Raw genomic sequence first — 19,506 nt, 5'->3', positions numbered from 1 at the left:
CTGGAATCGAACCAGCGTCCTCTGCTATCGCGGCAGGTGCTGTGCCATTCGGCCACCGGGCCACAGCGGCATAGGTCGAATTTTTCCAAGTATATGCACTTTTTACTGGAGGCTTATGGCGCCCCCTGGCCATCCCTAAGGTAGAACAAAAGGAGAATTTTCTGAAAATAATTTAATTTGTTCTAATAGTAATACTTTGCGAAGCGCTGGTGGCCTAGCGGAAAGAGCGTGCGACTTGCAATCTGGAGTTCGCGGGTTCAAACCCCGGCTCGTACCAATGAGTTTTTCGGAACTTATGTACGAAATATCATTTGATATTCCCGCCAGTCGCTTTTCGGTGAAGGAAAACATCGAGAGGAAACCGGACTAATCCCAATAAGGCCTAGTTTACCCTCTGGGTTGGAAGGTCAGATGGCAGTCGCTTTCGTAAAACTAGTGCCTACGTCAAATCATGGGATTAGTTGTCAAGCGGACCCCAGGCTCCCATGAGGCGTGGCAGAATGCCGGGATAACGCGAGGAAGAAGAGTAATACTTTGTTATTTTACTTTGACAATATACCTCTATTTAAATTTTACTTTGAAATTGACTGGACGATCATTATCCATAACAAAGTACATCTAATCCGTGGACGTGATACGATGCATATCTACAAGATTTTGAATATTTGCATGTGCATGTCGATAATTTGTTTCTTTTCGAGTACCTAAGTGCTCAAGCCGATCGGATCAAGCCGTGTTCTTAATGTATGCGAATCGAAATCGCGGAAGAACCAATGTAACCTGGAGATCTGCGTACATGTAACCTAATCAGTAATCACAGCCACATGACTTCAGACTCAAGAAGTAAACAAGTACATATGTATATATAGTATTTGCTAGAGTCAGAAAGTAATATACCTATCAGTGTTGGCAAAATATCAATTCGAATTGACGATTGACGATTGAGGACTGACCGATCAATCCGAATTGACGATTGACGAAACTAATTCTAAATCTACTATAACATCTATATTTATGTGTGGATAATAATATGTATAATATTACTGTCGCAGCAGGTCATACGCCGCACAGGGTATCTTCGCTCGGAGGCACACCTGCCACCCCGGGCTCCCCACTGGGTACGTATAAGAATTTCATAAACATTTGTATCTTCAGATCATCATCATCATCATTCTAGCCTTCAGTCGCCCACTGCTGACTCGTTCGTCCGTTGGCTCGTTGGGTGGATGACATTCAGAATAAGTTTATGGCAAAAATTTCATTTTTGGTACAAGCTTTTTTCGCTGACTGTACTTTTCTTTCCACAGGCAACTAATGCTCATCGAGACAATTCTAAAAACCCCAAACACAATTAGGTTTCGTTGTTTTATCACATAGTTCCTATGGCCACCTCCGGTGTCCATCATCAGATCAGCTATCATGGTATTATCGATCATAATATTGCATTATTACCCGACTTACGTATGTATGCAAAATTTCAGCTCAATCGGAAACCGGGAAGTGGATCAAATTTAACTTGCAAGATTTGATTACAGACAACGGTCAGGTGAAACTAAATAAAAGCTTGTAAAAACGCGGGCCACTTTCGGATGAGACTAGCCCAGGACCGGGATAAGTGGCGTACACGAAGAGAGGCCTATGCTCAGCAGCGGGCGACTGAAGGCTAGAATGATCTTCAGATATAGTGTGTAGCTTTCAAATCGCTCGACGGCTAATCCTACTGTCTATTGTTAAGTAAAACCGCACTTGCTACTTACCTGCAAAAAAGGGTCTTCATTATTCCACCAGTGTAGGTGCGCTTTCCGATAACGCGCCTTTGTTACGCATCTCGATGACACATTTTAGACTGGTTCTGTAGCGTTCGACTCGCCGGCACTCAGTAACCGAAGTACGTATTTTTTATGCAGGTGGTTGTGGCACGTGGCACGAGCGGTTTTACTTAACAATAAACAATAGGATTAGCCGTCGAGCTCTATTGGAAAGCTACACACTATACCGTAAAACTAATACCCAAATATAGCTATATTTCTCTCTCTGGAAGACCGGTCTTGCCTAGGGGGTCGTCCAATAATCATGTGATCATATTTGGCCTATTTTTTACCTTTAAATACAGTCAAATACCCTATTGTATTGTATTTGCAGCATCCCCGTCGGTTCGTGAACACCACCATCAGAGAGCTAATTCTACGGGGCCTACGATAAGCCTCAATATCAGTGAGTTTACCATTTTGTTTTAATTATTTAGGGTTCCGTACCCAAAGGGTAAAAACGGGACCTTATTACTAAGACTCCGCTGTCCTTCTGTCCGTCTGCCTGTCCGTCTGTCTGTCACCAGGCTGTATCTCACGAACCGTGATAGCTAATAGGCAGTCTTTTCACAGATGATGTATTTCTGTTGCCGCTATAACAACAAATACTAAAAACAGAATAAAATAAAGATTTAAGCGGAGCTCCCATACAACAAACGTGATTTTTTTGCCGTTTTATACATAATGGTACGGAACGCTTCGTTCCAGAGATACACCGGATATTCGGTTACCGGATATCGGATAACTTTGCTTGATTTCGGAGTAAACAAATTGGATTTAAGAAACCGTCACGGTCATAATCTTCGAGCAACACGGAAGGGCGCACGCACTATTTCCCCTCTGCCGAGGTACAAGATTAGCGCGTCAATCTAATCTAGCGCGGGTAATAAAACTAGTTGCACTTGGATTTTTCACTAGACCGAGTCCAGACGCGCGCGTGAACACTGCTGCACAAAAATGCCTGTTTGCTCGGTTTTTTGTTATAAAAAGAGGCCGGGGACATCAAATTTACAAAAAGAAAGTGTTACATTTCACATGTAATATTTTTTTTTACATATCATACGTTAAATTACATTTAAATACAATTATTATATTTTAGTCTCAAGTAATTGTTGGATTTATCGATTTTGCTCGCTCAGTACAAATTGCGGATCGGTCGAGCGACAAATCCGACTTCTCATCTCTCAGAATACAATGACATACTTCAACGAAAATGTGTTAGTGTGCGTGTTGTGACACTAGTCACTCGTCCGTACACAAAAAGAGATCGAGGTTTGCAAGATTTGTCTTTGACGTGTGTCATTTTCTATGTATTTGTGTCGTCATTACAGACACAAACATCACAGATTGAAGAACGTCATTACAGATTGGATTTTGTATGTAAGTGTGTGAGAAATGCGACTGTGTGCACCTTTCCCCCCGCGGAAAATGGCAGAAAGATTTGTACGGCGAGATATCGCTTGGGCCCCTCCCTTCCGACGTGTCGGAAGCCGGTGTTGCTCGAAGGTCATAATCGTACTCGTTTACTCGTATCATTTAAATTTAATTCAATTTCATTGAATTGAACCTAGAAATTCTAGAACTCTAGGACTAGCTTTTCGGTGAAGGAAAACATCGTGAGGTAACCTGCATACATCTTCGAAGAAATTCATAGGTGTATGTGAAGTCCCCAATCCGCATTGGGCTAGCGTGGGGACTATAGCCCAAGCCCTCTCGCGCATGAGAGGAGGCCTGTGCTCAGCAGTGGGACGTGAATAGGCAGAAATGATGATGATGATGATGAACCTAGAAATTAACTAGTCCGACATATCACTGCGCATCTAACAAACCGAATTATGGGTATAGTTACGCCGGCCGAATATTCGGCGGCCGGATACCGAATATACGGCCGCTGGTCAGGCCGAATATCCGGTATCCGGCCAAACAACTATCCGTTGCATCTCTACTTCGTACGGGAGACCGACTTGCACTTTTTGTAAAATTAATATGGAATTTAATTTCAGGCGGCGAACCAGGCGAGGCGGTTATCATTATAAACGAATCCCCGTTGCTAGGCAACACCGTGCCAGTCAGACCGCACAGCCCGTCGCAGTCACACAGAGGTACAATACCGTCAACCGGGGTTAATAGGGAACGCTGGGGTGAATAGAGACAAAACTCGAAATGTGATTTACTTGACACTTTAAACTCTTGCGTTTTGTACACATATTTAACACGTTGATTGCGACATCACGCGACGTCGCGTGATGCAGTCCATTACCCTGTGGCCGATGACGCGATGTCGCGTGATAAAGCCATACAGTTTTGTTCGCGCCGCAAAATGGTGGCCGTAGCGTATTGGCTTATGGCATCAGTTTTGGCCACTAGAGAAGGGATTTACCTATTCGACATTCGTTGGCCATCTCGGTATGTTCGCCATTTTTGGTTTGGCAATCAACGTGTTAATTACACAAACGGGTCTACTGCGGTACAATTTCATTGTCTTTACTTGGTCACGGAAAGACTAAATTTAAGGCAAAAACAATAAAATTATGTCGCGGTAGACCCGAACGTGTAATTAAATATGTGTTTTTTTTTAAATACCCACACACATATTATCATTCGATTGAAAATAATAGTACATTTATTTACCAATTTTTTTAAAAGTAAATGTCAGCTAAATCACCCTATTAGTTTTATCTCTATTCACCCCAGCCGTCCCTATTCACCCCGGTTATAAGATTTTAGCACGATGACATTAACAAATCCCACATATTTGACCGATTTGTTTTTCTCTGAATTCATAAAAGCACATTAACATCCCATTAGAGCCCGTCACTTGCTCGTGATGCCTCCGCCCTCGCATGGGGCTGTCCATAAATTACGTCATCGATTTTTGAAATCCTAAAATCATCGAAAAATCATGCTTCGAATGACTCTGTTTCCTCCTATATCATGCTACCATCATCCGATGTCCAGACCCCCCCCCCCCTAATTGGAAACCTGCCTCAAACAAACAGCTAGAAGTTCATTTTATATGTGTATAAAAATATTTAATAGGTTGCCAGCTGACATAAAAGACCTTCCAATCAACAAGTTTAAAAAGAAATTATTTTTATGGCTTAATGACATGTGTTTTTATTCCATACATGAATACTTTGATTATGAAATGGAATAGAAATAGGAATTTGAAATTGTAAATAATGAATTGCATGACTTTTCTAATGTTAATAATTAATCTGACATGTTATTTCTAATATTTTTTATGTTATAATTTTATGTTAGTGCGACTATACTTTAAATTTTGCATGCTACACCAAGCAGGGTATGGTTGAACTAATTAATATGTTATTGTACACCTTTGTAAACCCATATTCAGCAAATAAATAAATACAATACAAATGACGTAATTTATGAATAGCCCCCATGACTGTCTCGCTCGTGATTCCGCCCTCGCATGACTGTCTCTCTCTAACTTGCAGTTCGGGAACGCTCGTCGTTACCCGGCCCGCCGAGCACGCAGTCGCCTGCGCAGCCGACTCTGTTCCCCAATTTAAATACTATTACTGGTAAGCGAGTTTTTATTAGAGATGCCCCGAATAGTGAATTTGGCCGAATACCGAATATTCGGCCTCCCTCTCGGCCGAATACCGAATATTCGGCCTCTCGCTCGGCCGAATACCGAATATTCGGCATGACATGCGAACATTTTGAGTCACAATTATTATGACAATTGTTCGCAGAACTTTTGCTAAGATATATTTTTATATTGAACTGAATTATAACTATATACATAATTATATGTATATAGTAGGTATTTAGAATGTTGATTTTTAACTTCGCTCAAAAGTTACGTTTTTTTTTCTGTTTATTTCTCACTGCACCCACATGGACGCTTTTCTGTTTCGCCCTATGGTTGACTGGTAGGGAATGCCTATACCGGCATTAAGTCCGCCTGTTGTACTTTTTGTATGTGCAATAAAGTTTAAAATAAATAAATAAATAAATTAATGAATTTAGTTAGAGTCAATCAAATCAGACTCATGATAATAATATAATATTTTGTAATCAACAAATGCTCAAAAACGTACCTTCGTATTTATTACATTCCAAGAATTATTAAATATACATAGTTTTGGTTATTTTTTGTGTAATTTTTCATTTTAGGTAGGTGCAACAGATATTCGGTATTCGGCCGAATAGTAGGCAACATTTGGCCGAATACCGAATATTCGGCAGAGTGGCCGAATAGGCCGAATATCGAATAGTTGCCGAATATTCGTGGCATCTCTAGTTTTTATATTTTCTTGCCGAGGATTTGACTTTCAAATGCATGATTATTTGCCTGAAATTTATACATACAGGGTGCTTCATGTAACAGGAGCAATAAATTAAACTAAAGGCTGTACTCCTCAAACTGACCAACATTTGTTCAGCAACTTTGTGCACACAAAATTAAGAATTATTTTTACAAGCTTTTATTTAGTTTCATCTGACCGTTGCGTTGTCTCTCTGTCTGTCTGTAATCAAATCTTGCAAGTTAAATTTGATCCACTTCCTGGTTTCCGATTGAGCTGAAATTTTGTATGTATGTATAAATTGGATGACAATCCAATATTATGGTACCATAGAGCCGTTCTGATGACGCAGATAGGAGGTGGCCGTAGGAATTCTGTAATGAAACAACGCAACCTAATAAGGGTTTCTAGAATTGTCTCGATTAATATAAGTCGTCTGTCGTAAGAAAAGTACAGTCAGCGATAAAAGCTTGTACCAAAAATGAAATTTTTGCCAAAAACGAATTTATTAATTTTCACCACACCAGCTCGGAAAGGCTTACTTTGCACTTCAAAGTTCAAAGTTGCATTTTATCCACATGTGAGGCAAAGTAATCAAATGCAAATTTTGAGTCGTTTTCTTATGTTTCCTCGTAGAATTGACCTTTTAAATGATGACTTTGGATGATAAATATTTAATAACATTCATTTGGATTTGATTTGGTTTGATTTTGTTTGATATTTTACATTTAATATTTGCTTCGGGTCGGTGTGGTGAAAAATTTTGTGTTTCACTCGGGGGTAAATTTTGTTCGCTCAAGATTCCATTTTTCGAACCACTCGCTACGCTCGTGGTTCAATTTTGGAATTTTTCGCTTGCTCGGGTATCAATATTAGCACGAGCGGTTAAACAACAACTTTGCCCCCTTGTAAAACAAATAACTATTGTGTGTGCGCAGGCGCAGGCGCGGCGGGCGGCAGCGCGGGCGCGGGCGCGGCGGCGCCGTGGCGCGCGCGGCTCGCCACCATCAAGAACTCCTTCCTGGGCTCCCCCCGCTTCCACCGCCGCAAGATGCAGGGTGAGCTTATATATTACTATCTACATTTTTAACCCCTTATCACGATCATAACGGTCAGCCTTGATAATATACGTGGTGTGTCTGACCATGGGGCTTTAAATCCGGGGCTTGATTTTACTCGCTAAACTGAGTTACTTTTACTATGAGACCGATCCTAAAATCGGGTTTCTTTTTTGGCTTTTCCATAGAAAACGTCGGAATCTGATCAGCCAAAATGTATGAATAAGTAAAAAAAATTTTTGGGATTTCGGGGTTAGTGCCATAGTAAAAGTAGCTCAGTTTGGCGAGTAGAATCGAGCCTTGAATTTAAAGCCCCATGGTCAGACACACCCTGTAGATGGAGAGCTAGCTACGGAAATAGGTTTGCAATTTATAGAGCAACGAAATCCCTCTACTTTTAATGTGCCATACTATTTATTTTCTCTTTATTTATTTTTCTTCTTAAGTTAGGTTAATTATAATATGAATATAAAAGTAAAATATAAAAACACTTACAAAACAATAAAAAAAAATTATAAACACATTATAAAAAACCTAACCTAGTGTGCCGCCGGCAGCGGGGCAGGGCCCAAGCTGCCGGTGGTCAGGGCCGCAGAGTGAGGAACCGACGTACTATACGCGCCGTGTCCAAAATTACCGCCTTCTGCATCTGACCCTTGATCCAACCACCTAGCGAGAGTCTCTCTAGGTGTTGCCATAATATCATTATTAATTATTTCGGGCTCCTGGCAGCTTTTCAGCGGTGGGTGTGAGAGGTGTCAAATTGAAGGTTTACAATTTATTAAAGCTCTGAGTTCGGTGTGATATAGTACAGTGAAACCTGGTTAATTGGCACCTGGATAAATGGAAAACCTCAATAATTGCAACCAAAAGTCCGGTCCCGGTCCCTTGAGACCAAAAGGCCTCTATAATTGAAATTTTGGAACCTCTATAATTGCAATTTAGATTTTAGTGCTTTTCGTAATTTTGCCTCTATAATTGACCACATCGCAACTTAAGACCTCTATAATTGACACTGTGCTAAAAAAAATCCGTTATTTTTGATCTTGTTTTTACCTCTATTATTGAAACGAGTCTTGCTTATTACCTCTGTAATTGAAATAATGTAGTTGTATACAGCAGAAACAATATTTTAATAGCAATGATCATTTTATTTATATCTCCATCCAGAATTTAATTTATTTATTGGGTATCTATCACAGCCTGTAGTAGGTGAAATAGTTTTGATCAATAAAAAACAAAGTATGCTTTTTACATTCTAATAAAACTTTCTTCTACAATTCAAGGGAATTTTTTAAACCCAAATGATAAGAAAATAAAGTGGTAATTAATGTAGTGTAAAAGTGCAAGTATAGACGGAAGCAATATATAGAATGTAAGCGTGTAAATCTACTTAAAATGGTTATTTGCACCTCCATAAAAGAAATTTGTCAGAACGCAACCTCTATTAATGAAAACCTCTATAATTGACACAACGATTTTTTGAACCTCGTTAATTGACACGACCTGCTTAAATGAAAAACCTGGTTAATTGAAAAAAATTGGCCGGTCCCTTGAGATTGCAATTATCCAGGTTCCACTGTAGCTACTTATGTATTTAATGCCCAATAGATGACACTTTGCTGTCACCTCTATTAACAATGACTTAAGTTTCAAATGGCAAAAGTAGATGTCGTAATTTATCTGTGGCTAAAAATACACATATTTTTTAGCCACCCTGTATAAATAACATACTTTCATAATTTAATTTCGATAAATAAAACTGCCCTATTATCCTTTCGAACCTGATTGGAGTTAGACCAAAAAATGTCTGCAGCGATTTTGATAGCCCACGCAGTGCAAGTGTTATTTATACGTTTTTTTTTTATTATGAATGGGCTTACTCATGGCCACAGACTAGCCGAGGCGTACGTTATGATTTCAGGGAAGTTTGACGTTTAAAATAACACTTGCACCGCGTGGGCTATCAAAATCGCTAACTCTAACTGTATAATTATATAATTACCATTGTACCAATCAAATTAGCATAAGTTTTAAATGAATAAATATTATCTTATCCTAACTATCCCCATTTTACTCCCAGCTTCATCAGAAGAAGTCCATCTCACCCCGGAAACGTCGCCAGAGTTAACCAAGCGCTCGTGGTTCGGGTCGCTTTTACTGTCAGCTGATAAGGAAGAGACCTTCACGGCGCTCGTCAAGGGGAAACCCCTGGCCACTGTCAAAGCGGACCTCATACATGCCTTCTTAAGTGTAAGTCCGATATCCTATTGAAAAACTGTTAAAAATTATAAATGAGGGGTCATCCATTAATTACGTCACACCAATTTCTAGGTTTTTTGACCCCTCCCCCCTCCTTGTCACACTTGGTCACATTTGGCAAACCCCTCCCCCCCTAGTGTGACGTCACATTTTTTCTACGAAATCGCCAAATCGAATTAAGTAAGTACCTAAGTATTATTAATATTTTATCAAAATATTTTTGACGATATAAATATTAGTAATTTTATAACCCAAAACTGCTTAGGAAAGATAATTAAACGAATAAAAACGATTATCGTTTTAAAAACTTGTTATTTAAATGTACAGCGAATAAAATAATTTAAATAAATTTTCGGTTACTGATGAAGTTAAAGTGACGTCACAAAGTTTGTGTCTCCGCCCTCCCCCATGTCACAAAATGTCACATTTTCTTGACCCCCTCCCTCCCACTAAACGTGTGATGTAATTAATGAATGACCCCAGATTATGCTTTTCTTTTCATTTTGTTTTGTTTCTTTTCTTAATTAGTTTTCTTGTATTTTGTATTTTCTGTTTTCTTAATTATTTCTTCTGTGTATCTTTTGCAATGTTTTAAATATGTATATTTTTGTGTTATCTGTCGTGGCATCACCGAATGGGCCCTACGGAAGACCAGCGCTGGCTTTATAGCTAGCATTATGCTGAGTTGGGTCCATTTCGTGATGCACACTTATTGTTCTCTTCTGTTCTTGCTGTTGTTGTCTGTACATGTTCGTACATGTTTTGTGATCGTCATGAATAAAAATCTTTTATCTTATCTTTATCTAAAAATTAGAGATGCACCGGATATACGGTTACTATCCGGTATCCAGCCTATCCGGCAATTATTTTAACCGATACCGGATAGTGGCCGAGTAACCGGCCGGATACCGGATAGTAACATTGCCTTATTTCGGAGTAAACAAAATTGAAAAACTGTTAAAAATCATTGTAAAAATCGACGCCATTTTTAATTTTTTAATTTTTAGTCCGTACGTGTCTTGCTAGCAGGACTGGGAAACCTTTTTTTTCAAACCGGTTTCGTTCATTCACCCGGGAACGAAAATGATTTCGTTTCCGTTTGCGGTTACCGGTTAAAGAACTGTCCTATTAAGATACCGATTTATGCCAAATTCGTTCGCCTTCCGGTTTTGTGGAACGAAATTAACCGGTTAAATTGAAAATATCGAAGCGATAGAACGAGTAAGTATTGCTATCTCTTTCACGTACGACAACGAGTTTAGCCGAGAGTCTCCGAAAGCCAAGAGTAACCGGTAATCGTTCCTTGCGAACCATGAAATTCAGTCCCACTTCTTACCGATTAGGAGAGAAAACATTTTTTTTTACTTCTGGCGCCCTCTCAGTAAAGCGACTTACCCACACATACACAATGACGCGTGTACAGACGTGCCGCGCACACATATAATCGCAAATGATTTTTGATGTATAGCGTGTCTGCCGTGTGCTTATAGTTCGCTGACTATTTTGATGTTGATAATATACAATAACGTTTCATTTTACAAGCTTTTATTTAGTTTCACCTGACCGTTGTCTGTAATCAAATCTTGCAAGATAAATTTGCATCCACTTCCCCGTTTCCGATTGAGCTGAAATTTTGCATACATACGTAAGTCGGGTGACAATGCAATATTATGGTACCATCGAGCTGATCCGATGATGGAGACCAGAGGTGGCCATAGGAACTCTGTGATAAAACAACGAAACCTAATTGTGTTTGGGGTTTTTAGAATTGTTTCGATGAGTATTAATTGCCTGTGGAAAGAAAAGTACAGTCAGCGATAAAAGCTAAGTACCAAAAATGTAATTTTTGCCAAAAACTTGTTCCAGATAGCAGAGCTGTCTCACAGTGTGCTGAGCCCTATGTCATTCCGGGTGGAATACAAGCGGGGCTCCAACGCGCCCGCCATGTTTCAGAGACATGTTCGGTTTCAGGTAAGACCAAAAAAAAATAAAAACCGGCCAAGTGCGAGTCGGACTCGCGTTTCCAGGGTTCCGTACATAAGTCCGACTCACGCTTGACTGCACATTTCTAATAGGTTTTCCTGTCATCTATAGGTAAAGAACTATTTTGTATATTTTTTTTCAAAATTTTATACCCAGTAGTTTCGGAGATAAAGGGGGGGAATGGTCATTTTTGGCTATTTCCTTTAATAACTTCGAACCTATGCATTTTAAAATTATAAAAAAAACATGTCCATGTTTGGGTCACTAATTTACATATGTGTACCAAATTTCAACTTAATTGGTCCAGTAGTTTCCGAGAAAATAAGCTGTGACAGAGGGACAGACAGACAGACGCACGAGTGATCCTACAAGGGTTCCGTTTTTTCCTTTTGTGGTACGGAACCCTAAAACAGATAGAATAAATGTCGACGAAACAATGACATGGCGGCGGGGCGGGGGGGGGAAGCGAGCAACGGTTCGCAGGGAGGGGAAGCGGAACTACGTCACGGCGTGGGGCGGAGCGACTACATATACCTCGTTTTTTTTAGCATTAGAAATAAGGTAAACAATCTTGATGTGTCTTTTAATTGAAAAACACATTTTAAAAATAAATTACGGCAAATATTAGGTCCTTACATATGAAATTGGCGTTTGGCGAACTGGCAACTTTGGTTCAAAATATGTGGCGTTCGGCTAGGAATTCCAAATTCAAATTTATTTCAAATTTAAGACCATGTATTTCTGTGTTCGAATTACGAAATTTATTTGTTATCGCGTCATTTGTTTTTCTTTCACATCGTTCTGTTCACAATATGGAGAACTTAAAATATCGCTATATTTACGAATATGAGTTTCACCTCGGCACCAGTGCTGCAGAAACGGCTCGTAGGATTAACAATGCGTATGGGGAAGCTACTGCAAAAGAAAATACGGTACGTTATTGGTTCCAACGTTTCCGTCCTGGAAATTTTGACCTACAGAACAAGCGCCGTGGACGGCCGGAGACAGAAGTTGATAACGAAGAATTAAAAGCAATTGTGGAAGCAGATCCATCGCAAACCACGTCAGAGTTAGCGGCAGGCTTCGGTGTGAGTGATAAAACCATTTTGATTCACTTGAAACAAATTGGAAAAGTGAAAAAACTTGAAAAATGGGTACCGCATGAATTGAGCGACGCAAACAAAGAAACACGCGTCGAGTGTTGCGTTTCACTTCTCAACCGGCACAATAATGAAGGCATTTTGAATCGTATCGTTACTTGTGATGAAAAATGGATCCTGTACGATAACCGGAAACGTTCTTCACAATGGCTGAACCCAGGTGAACCAGCCAAATTCTGCCCGAAACGAAAGTTGACTCAGAAAAAGGTACTGGTAAGTGTCTGGTGGACTAGTGCCGGTGTCATCCATTACAGTTTCTTAAGATCTGGGCAAACAATCACGGCTGATGTGTATTGTCAACAATTGCAAACGATGATGGAAAAGCTAGCCATTAAACAACCCAGACTGGTCAATCGATCTAGCCCACTGCTGCTTCAGGACAATGCTCGACCACATACGGCACGTTTGACGGCCGCAAAACTAAGGGAGCTGCGACTGGAATGTATTCGACACCCACCATACTCCCCGGACCTTGCTCCAACTGATTACCATTTTTTTCGGAATTTGGACAACTTCATGCAAGGAAAAAAATTCAATTCTCACGAGGCTGTCCAAACGGCCTTCAAAGATTTTATTGATTCTCGCTCACACACTTTTTTTAGTAAAGGAATCAATGAACTACCTTCGAGATGGCAAAAGTGCATAGATAGCCATGGTACATACTTTGACTAAATAAAAAAATAGTTTCATAAAAAAAAATCGTTTTCATTTCTGCCATATGAAACGCCAATTTCATATGTAAGGACCTAATATGTAACAATTATGAATCTAACACGATCATTTATATTCTTCTGTTTTCATAAGTAGTTACTGATTTTTAAAAAGCGTTTCTCTATTAAAATACATGTCAAGATCGCTTTCCTTCTTTTTAATACTAAAAAAACGAACTATACAGGGTGACATTTGAGTCGTGATCAGTAATATGTTTTTCTTACTCCATAAACAACGAGCAATTTAATGCCCCTACTCTTACTAAAATCTGACAAGATTTTTTTTATTTTTTGTCATTTATTTTACTTGCAAGGGGGAGGCCTATGTTCAGCAGTGGACGTCTTATGGCTGAGATGATGATGATGATTTTACTTGCAGATTTTGTATGTATTATGTATGTACTATGCAGATTTCTATTTATTATGTATGTACATCATTATACATATACAGTTACAGATGTAGTGAACAATCTTTTGCCATCGTATTATCTCGTGAGAATACGATGGAAAATAATTATGAACTACATTTGAGTCGCTTAACTTCAAACTCGGGTAAATCCATCTGTCAGATTATGCGATTTTGGTATTAAGAAAATGTAATAGGGTAGATATTTGCTGAGAGGGTAATGGATTTACCCGAGTTTGAAGTTAAGTGACACATTTGTACCTATATTCAATTACACAAACGGAATCACGGGACGGGTTCATTGAATATGTGTACAAAACGCGAGAGTTTAAAGTGTTACATTTGTACCTACATTTTAATATGAAGGCTTAATGTAAATAAGTAATTAATTGTATAAATGTATGTTGCAGGTTGATATTTCAACTATAACTAAGGCGCCGGGCGAGAACGGGAAAGAATATCTATACGCTATCACTTTCACATTATTGTCAGGCAAGTTTAATATTTTTGATTTTTCGACGCCGTTTCAAACACAAAAGTTGTCACTCGGACGCCACGTCATAGACCGCGGGCCAGGAGCAAATATCGTCAGTCATCGCCTCCCGCTTGATACTTTGTCAGATGATAGTTTAGATGCTATCATGAATTAAAAAATAAGTCAGCCGGTTGTGTCGCGGTGGAAAGACCGTCAGTTGATCATGTCTGCAAATTCATAGCGCGTTGATTAAAATGCCTGATAAAATCATACATGCAAAGTTTCATGATTTAGTTATTGCTATAATAAAAAGATACAGCGCTTATTTTTTACATGTTTATGCAAGTAGCTGACGGTCTTTCCACCGCTATACAACCGGCTGACGTATTTTTTTATTTATAATAACATCTAAACTATCTTCTGACAAAGTATCAAACGGGAGGCGATGACATAATTAATTTTATTTTTTTACCTGTTTCGGTGGCTGCCATTCCTCAACCCCCCAACGGAGCGCCAGCTGACGTCCATGAGGGATTATCATACATAGCCGTTAATTAATATACAAGTTATCACCCGGGAGGCGATTGGTCATGAAATCTGTTCGTGGCTCGCGGTCTATCACCGAAGTGTCAAAACTGAAATTAGGATTTTATGCATACCAATTAGGGATGTACCGACTAGTCGCCCACTAGTCGGGAAAGCCGACTATCCGGCCTCATTTGTAATCGGCGATTAGTCGGCGACTAGTCGGCAAAAATGGCCGATTAGTCGGCACTTTAAGTGACAGAAAAAAGGGCAAAAAAAAAACACCAAATATTTACCATAGCGTTTCACCTATTTCCCCAAATTCCTATTTAGGGTGCTTATGAAAACTTTTGTTCGAATTATTGACCGTTTCTTTTCTTTCTTGTCCGATTTGAATAATATGAAAAGAGCGACGAAAGGGGTAAAACGATTGTTTTTAAGTGCATCTGAACCGAACTTAGACGAAACTTATGATCTGGCCGACTAATTCGGCTATCCGAGCGCCGATTAGTCGGCTAGTCGGGCAAATCAATAGGGTATTATACTGTATTTAAAATTAATTATATTACAACATACATGAAATAAAGCACCAGATAAGTATTAGAAAAACACAGGTAGGAGTTATTTTTAAACACAAGTTCTATTTAATAAATCGGATAGAAATATAAAAGGTAGGTGATTTGACCGTGACGTCACGATGTAATGTTTCATATAAATTCCATATTAGCAGAGAGTATATAGTGTATACGGAATTATATATATCTCAGATATTAGCAAATCGTTTTGACAGTTCTAAAAAAAGTAACTGAATAGGAATAGTTATTTGTACAACAAGAGATCAAAGTTTGATATTTCTTCGAGTGCTTATTTTGAGTCCCGTGCAAGCGAAAGATTCTATAATAGATTCACGAGCGTAGCGAGTGAATCTAATTTAGAATCTTGAGCGTAGTAAGGGATTCAAAAGCGCACGAGATGTAAATAACTTTGATCTCGTGTAGTACACAAAATTTTTCACCCTAAGCAGTGAGAACATACCTAGAGGAACAGAGATAATAGAACCCAAGTATATCGAACTTGTATTAGACCCCGCATGTTGAAATGACATTTGACTATAAAGGTCACTTGAATGACATTTTGTCTCACTCAGTGAGCAAAATGCGATTTTGCTCACTCATTTATTCTCACTCAGTGAACAAAATGCGATTTTGCTCACTGAGTGAGACAAAATGACTCGGTGAGCAAAATCGCATTTTGCTCACTGTTTTTAAGAAGCAAAGTACTCTTGTTCGAGCTGCTGAGGTGAAAAATACCTTATTATATTTGTTGTGCAAAAGTAGGAGATACGATTCAAAACTGTCAAAAATTGATGAAAAGCTCGGGTAGCCCTTTAATCTTTTGAACGCCACAGACCGCAATCGATGTCATTGTCAACGCAAAATCGTGACAACGACGCCAAAAACGGCATTCGACGTCGATCGTTTTTGACATTGGAAATGTCTTTTCGTTCGCTCCAGTATAGGGTCCGATTTCACGAAAAAGTGCGATCCCCTAATATCTTGGAAAGTTGTGAAGATATGATATTAAAAAAAAGCGGCCAAGTGCGAGTCGGACTCGCCCATGAAGGGTTCCGTAACAGCAAGTAACACAATACAATTGCGGTTTACGGTTTATTACTTACCAAAAAACTTAAACTACTTACCAAATCTTGTTCAAACCAATTTTCGGTGGAAGTTTGCATGGTAATGTACATCATATATTTTTTTTAGTTTTATCATACTCTTATTTTAGAAGTTACAGGGGGGGGGACACACATTTTACAACTTTGGAAGTGTCTCTCGCGCAAACTATTCAGTTTAGAAGAAAATGATATTAGAAACCTCAATATCATTTTTGAAGACCTATCCATAGATACCCCACACGTATGGGTTTGATGAAAAATAATTTTTTGAGGTTCAGTTCTATGTATGGGGAACCCTAAAAATTTATTGTTTTTTTTCTATTTTTGTATGAAAATCTTAATGCGGTTCACAGAATACATCTACTTACCAAGTTTCAACAGTATAGTGCTTATAGTTTCGGAACAAAGTGGCTGTGACATACGGACGGACAGACAGACTGAGGGTAGTTTGGAATTCGAACTAACAACACGCGAAAATAACAGCTCCGCATTAATTAAATCGAAACGGTGGAAATAAGCCCCCGGGAATCCGGAAGCGGGCATATTCTTTAGTTTAAGGTGCATGTGAATCGATAGTGACGATACTTATACATAAAAGTGCTGTTTGAAGTGAAAAATAAGTGCAACAAACGTTAACGGCTGTGATCTAAGTCGACTCATCGTTCATGCCGGCATCTCTGTCGCGCGCGTGGACTTGCATATAGGACTCGCCGCTCGCACTCGCTGACATCGACAACTACGCATGAACCAACCGACTGCACAGCAAGTAAAATTAGAGATTAAGAACACCAGATACAGTATAAACATTTAAAAATGAAGTGCTTTGGTTGCGAATTAGTTATAAATGTTCGCTTAGAGCTATTGACATGCGTCACCTGTCGGGCAACGTATCACTATTCATGTACTAGTATGACTTCAGCTTATTATAGGGAACACGGAAAGGATCTTAAGCTATACTGGACCTGCCAAAATTGCAATAACATCACACGCAGGAAAAGAGACGATAATACCCCCGTACGAAACCGGTACTTACCCCCAGCACCGCCACCGGCCCCGTGCCTTGACGACACCACCATGTCGGTCGACGATCTTCTAAACTTAGATGAAGATACACATTCTCAAATATATAATAAAACAGAAACAATAAACAATATCACAACACAAAATTCATCTACAAATATCGCATCACCAACAACTACAAACGACCGGCCACTCACACTAGATCAACTTAGCGCCCTTTTAGACAATAAATTAGATAGATATAAATCAATCATGTTGGCTGAAATGAAAACTACAATCCAACAAGAAATAAATACAAGTATACACCAACTAAAACAAGATATAACTCAAGAAATCAGTACACTAACATCACAACACGAAATTCAAAAAAGTGAACTACAGAAAACTAAGGCAAAAATAGAACAATTAGAGAAGGAAACCCACCAATTAAAGACAGAATTGCACCAGCTAAAACATCAACTAGGGACAGAAACAAACACAACTAAAAATATCGAACAAAACAAAACAATAATCCTGTATGGCCTGGACGAGTATGAATTGGAAACGGAATCAGATCTATGTCGCCGTGTTGATAACATGTTCGCCGATATTATGAATATAAATATCAACGGATTTATAGATCAAGCCACCCGCATAGGTAAAAGAGGGTACCGGCGCCCTTTACGGTTAGACCTCTTAAGTAGACGAATGACCAACTACGTACTTCAAAACGCACACTATTTTAAAAACACAGGCTACGCAATTTCACCCTTCTTAGATCAAAAAGCATTAGAAGAAAGAACGTTACTTAGAGAAAGAATGAGAAAAGCACGCCAAGAGGGAAAACATGCCATCATTAGGAACAACAAGCTTTTTATAAGTGGTGTAGAATACGTCGATAGCGAAAATAGGTCACGACTGTCACGAGAAGTGCAAGCGCAGCATTTAAATACAAAACAAAGCGCACCGATCACGTCATCTTGCACACTTCAACAAACAACCTCGAACGCACCAAATGAAAAAATACTCATAAGTACACAAACAGATAACTCTCACAATAAAACTGATTCCTTTCGTGAATGAACTTACCATTCTAGTTCAAAACGCTCAAAGCCTAAAAAACAAGATCGACATTATGGAGACGCTTCTACTAGACCAAAATATCCCAATAGTATGTGTAAGTGAAACTTGGATATCCGAAAACCAAAAGGAATTAGTTACACTTAACAACTATGATTTCGCTGCCTCATTTAATAGGAGTCAACGCCAAGGAGGAGGAGTGGCAATTCTGTTACAACAAAACATCGAATTTACGGAAAGAACAGACATATCTAAACTATCAATAGAGTTCATTTTTGAGTGCTGTGCTGCAGAAATTCCTAAAGAAAATATACTTTTAATAAACATTTACAGACCAGATCGCGACATTGAAACCTTTTTTGACTGTTTAAGTAGATTACTCTGTAAAATACAGCAAATAGAAAAATATAGGCAGACTTTTATAGTCGGTGACTTTAATATAAACATGTTGGGTAATTCTCCTATTAAAAACAGATTAATTGACACTATGTTATGTTATAATTTCAAACAAATTGTAAAACAACCTACAAGGGAAATAAATAACTCATCTACATGTATCGACCTAATTTTTACGAATCAGACAAAATGTAATGTTAAGATAGAAGATAACGGCATATCGGACCATAAAAGCGTTTTGCTGACACTCCAAAGACAAGATAATACACAAAAAACTCAAAACCCGTGGTATACATATAGTAGAATCTTTAGCGAAAAAAACATGCTACTATTTAAACAGGAATTAGCCAAAATAAATTGGAACAACGTGCTACTGCAAACAAATAACTTAAACCAAAACTTTGAGGCATTCCACAATACATTACAAGACATTTTAAATACCTATTTACCGAAGAGACGTATTAAACTATTACCAACATCCAATAATAAAACTTGGTTAACAAAAGGCCTAAAACTCGCTTGCCGACATAAACGACAACTGAAAAGCTTCGTTAATACTACAAATAATTTAATAATTCATGACCACTATAAAAAATACGAGAAAATTCTCAAAAAATGTATAAAAAAATCAAAGAAATTAAATCATATTAATCAATTAAAAAGATCTAATAATAAAGTAAAGACTATGT

At 38.7% G+C, this 19,506-nt stretch overlaps 1 protein-coding gene across 1 annotated transcript in view; it reads left to right on the top strand.

Annotated features, from left to right (window-relative positions):
- Nucleotides 1-19,506, top strand: part of LOC134677998 (serine/threonine-protein kinase BRSK2) — an 83,319-nt gene that overhangs the window by 47,824 nt on the left and 15,989 nt on the right. The window contains exons 14-21 of the mRNA XM_063536439.1: nucleotides 1,053-1,118; nucleotides 2,143-2,214; nucleotides 3,812-3,910; nucleotides 5,270-5,356; nucleotides 7,030-7,143; nucleotides 9,227-9,396; nucleotides 11,272-11,376; nucleotides 14,075-14,156. Of these exons, the coding sequence (XP_063392509.1) occupies nucleotides 1,053-1,118; nucleotides 2,143-2,214; nucleotides 3,812-3,910; nucleotides 5,270-5,356; nucleotides 7,030-7,143; nucleotides 9,227-9,396; nucleotides 11,272-11,376; nucleotides 14,075-14,156 (795 nt within the window). The remainder of the gene's footprint in view (nucleotides 1-1,052; nucleotides 1,119-2,142; nucleotides 2,215-3,811; nucleotides 3,911-5,269; nucleotides 5,357-7,029; nucleotides 7,144-9,226; nucleotides 9,397-11,271; nucleotides 11,377-14,074; nucleotides 14,157-19,506) is intronic.

Source organism: Cydia fagiglandana, chromosome 27 (genome assembly GCF_963556715.1).
Source record: "Cydia fagiglandana chromosome 27, ilCydFagi1.1, whole genome shotgun sequence".
In the NCBI taxonomy this organism is placed as follows: domain Eukaryota; kingdom Metazoa; phylum Arthropoda; class Insecta; order Lepidoptera; family Tortricidae; genus Cydia; species Cydia fagiglandana.
Note: the sequence above shows the minus strand (reverse complement) of the source record. Positions and strands in the feature narration are given on the sequence as shown.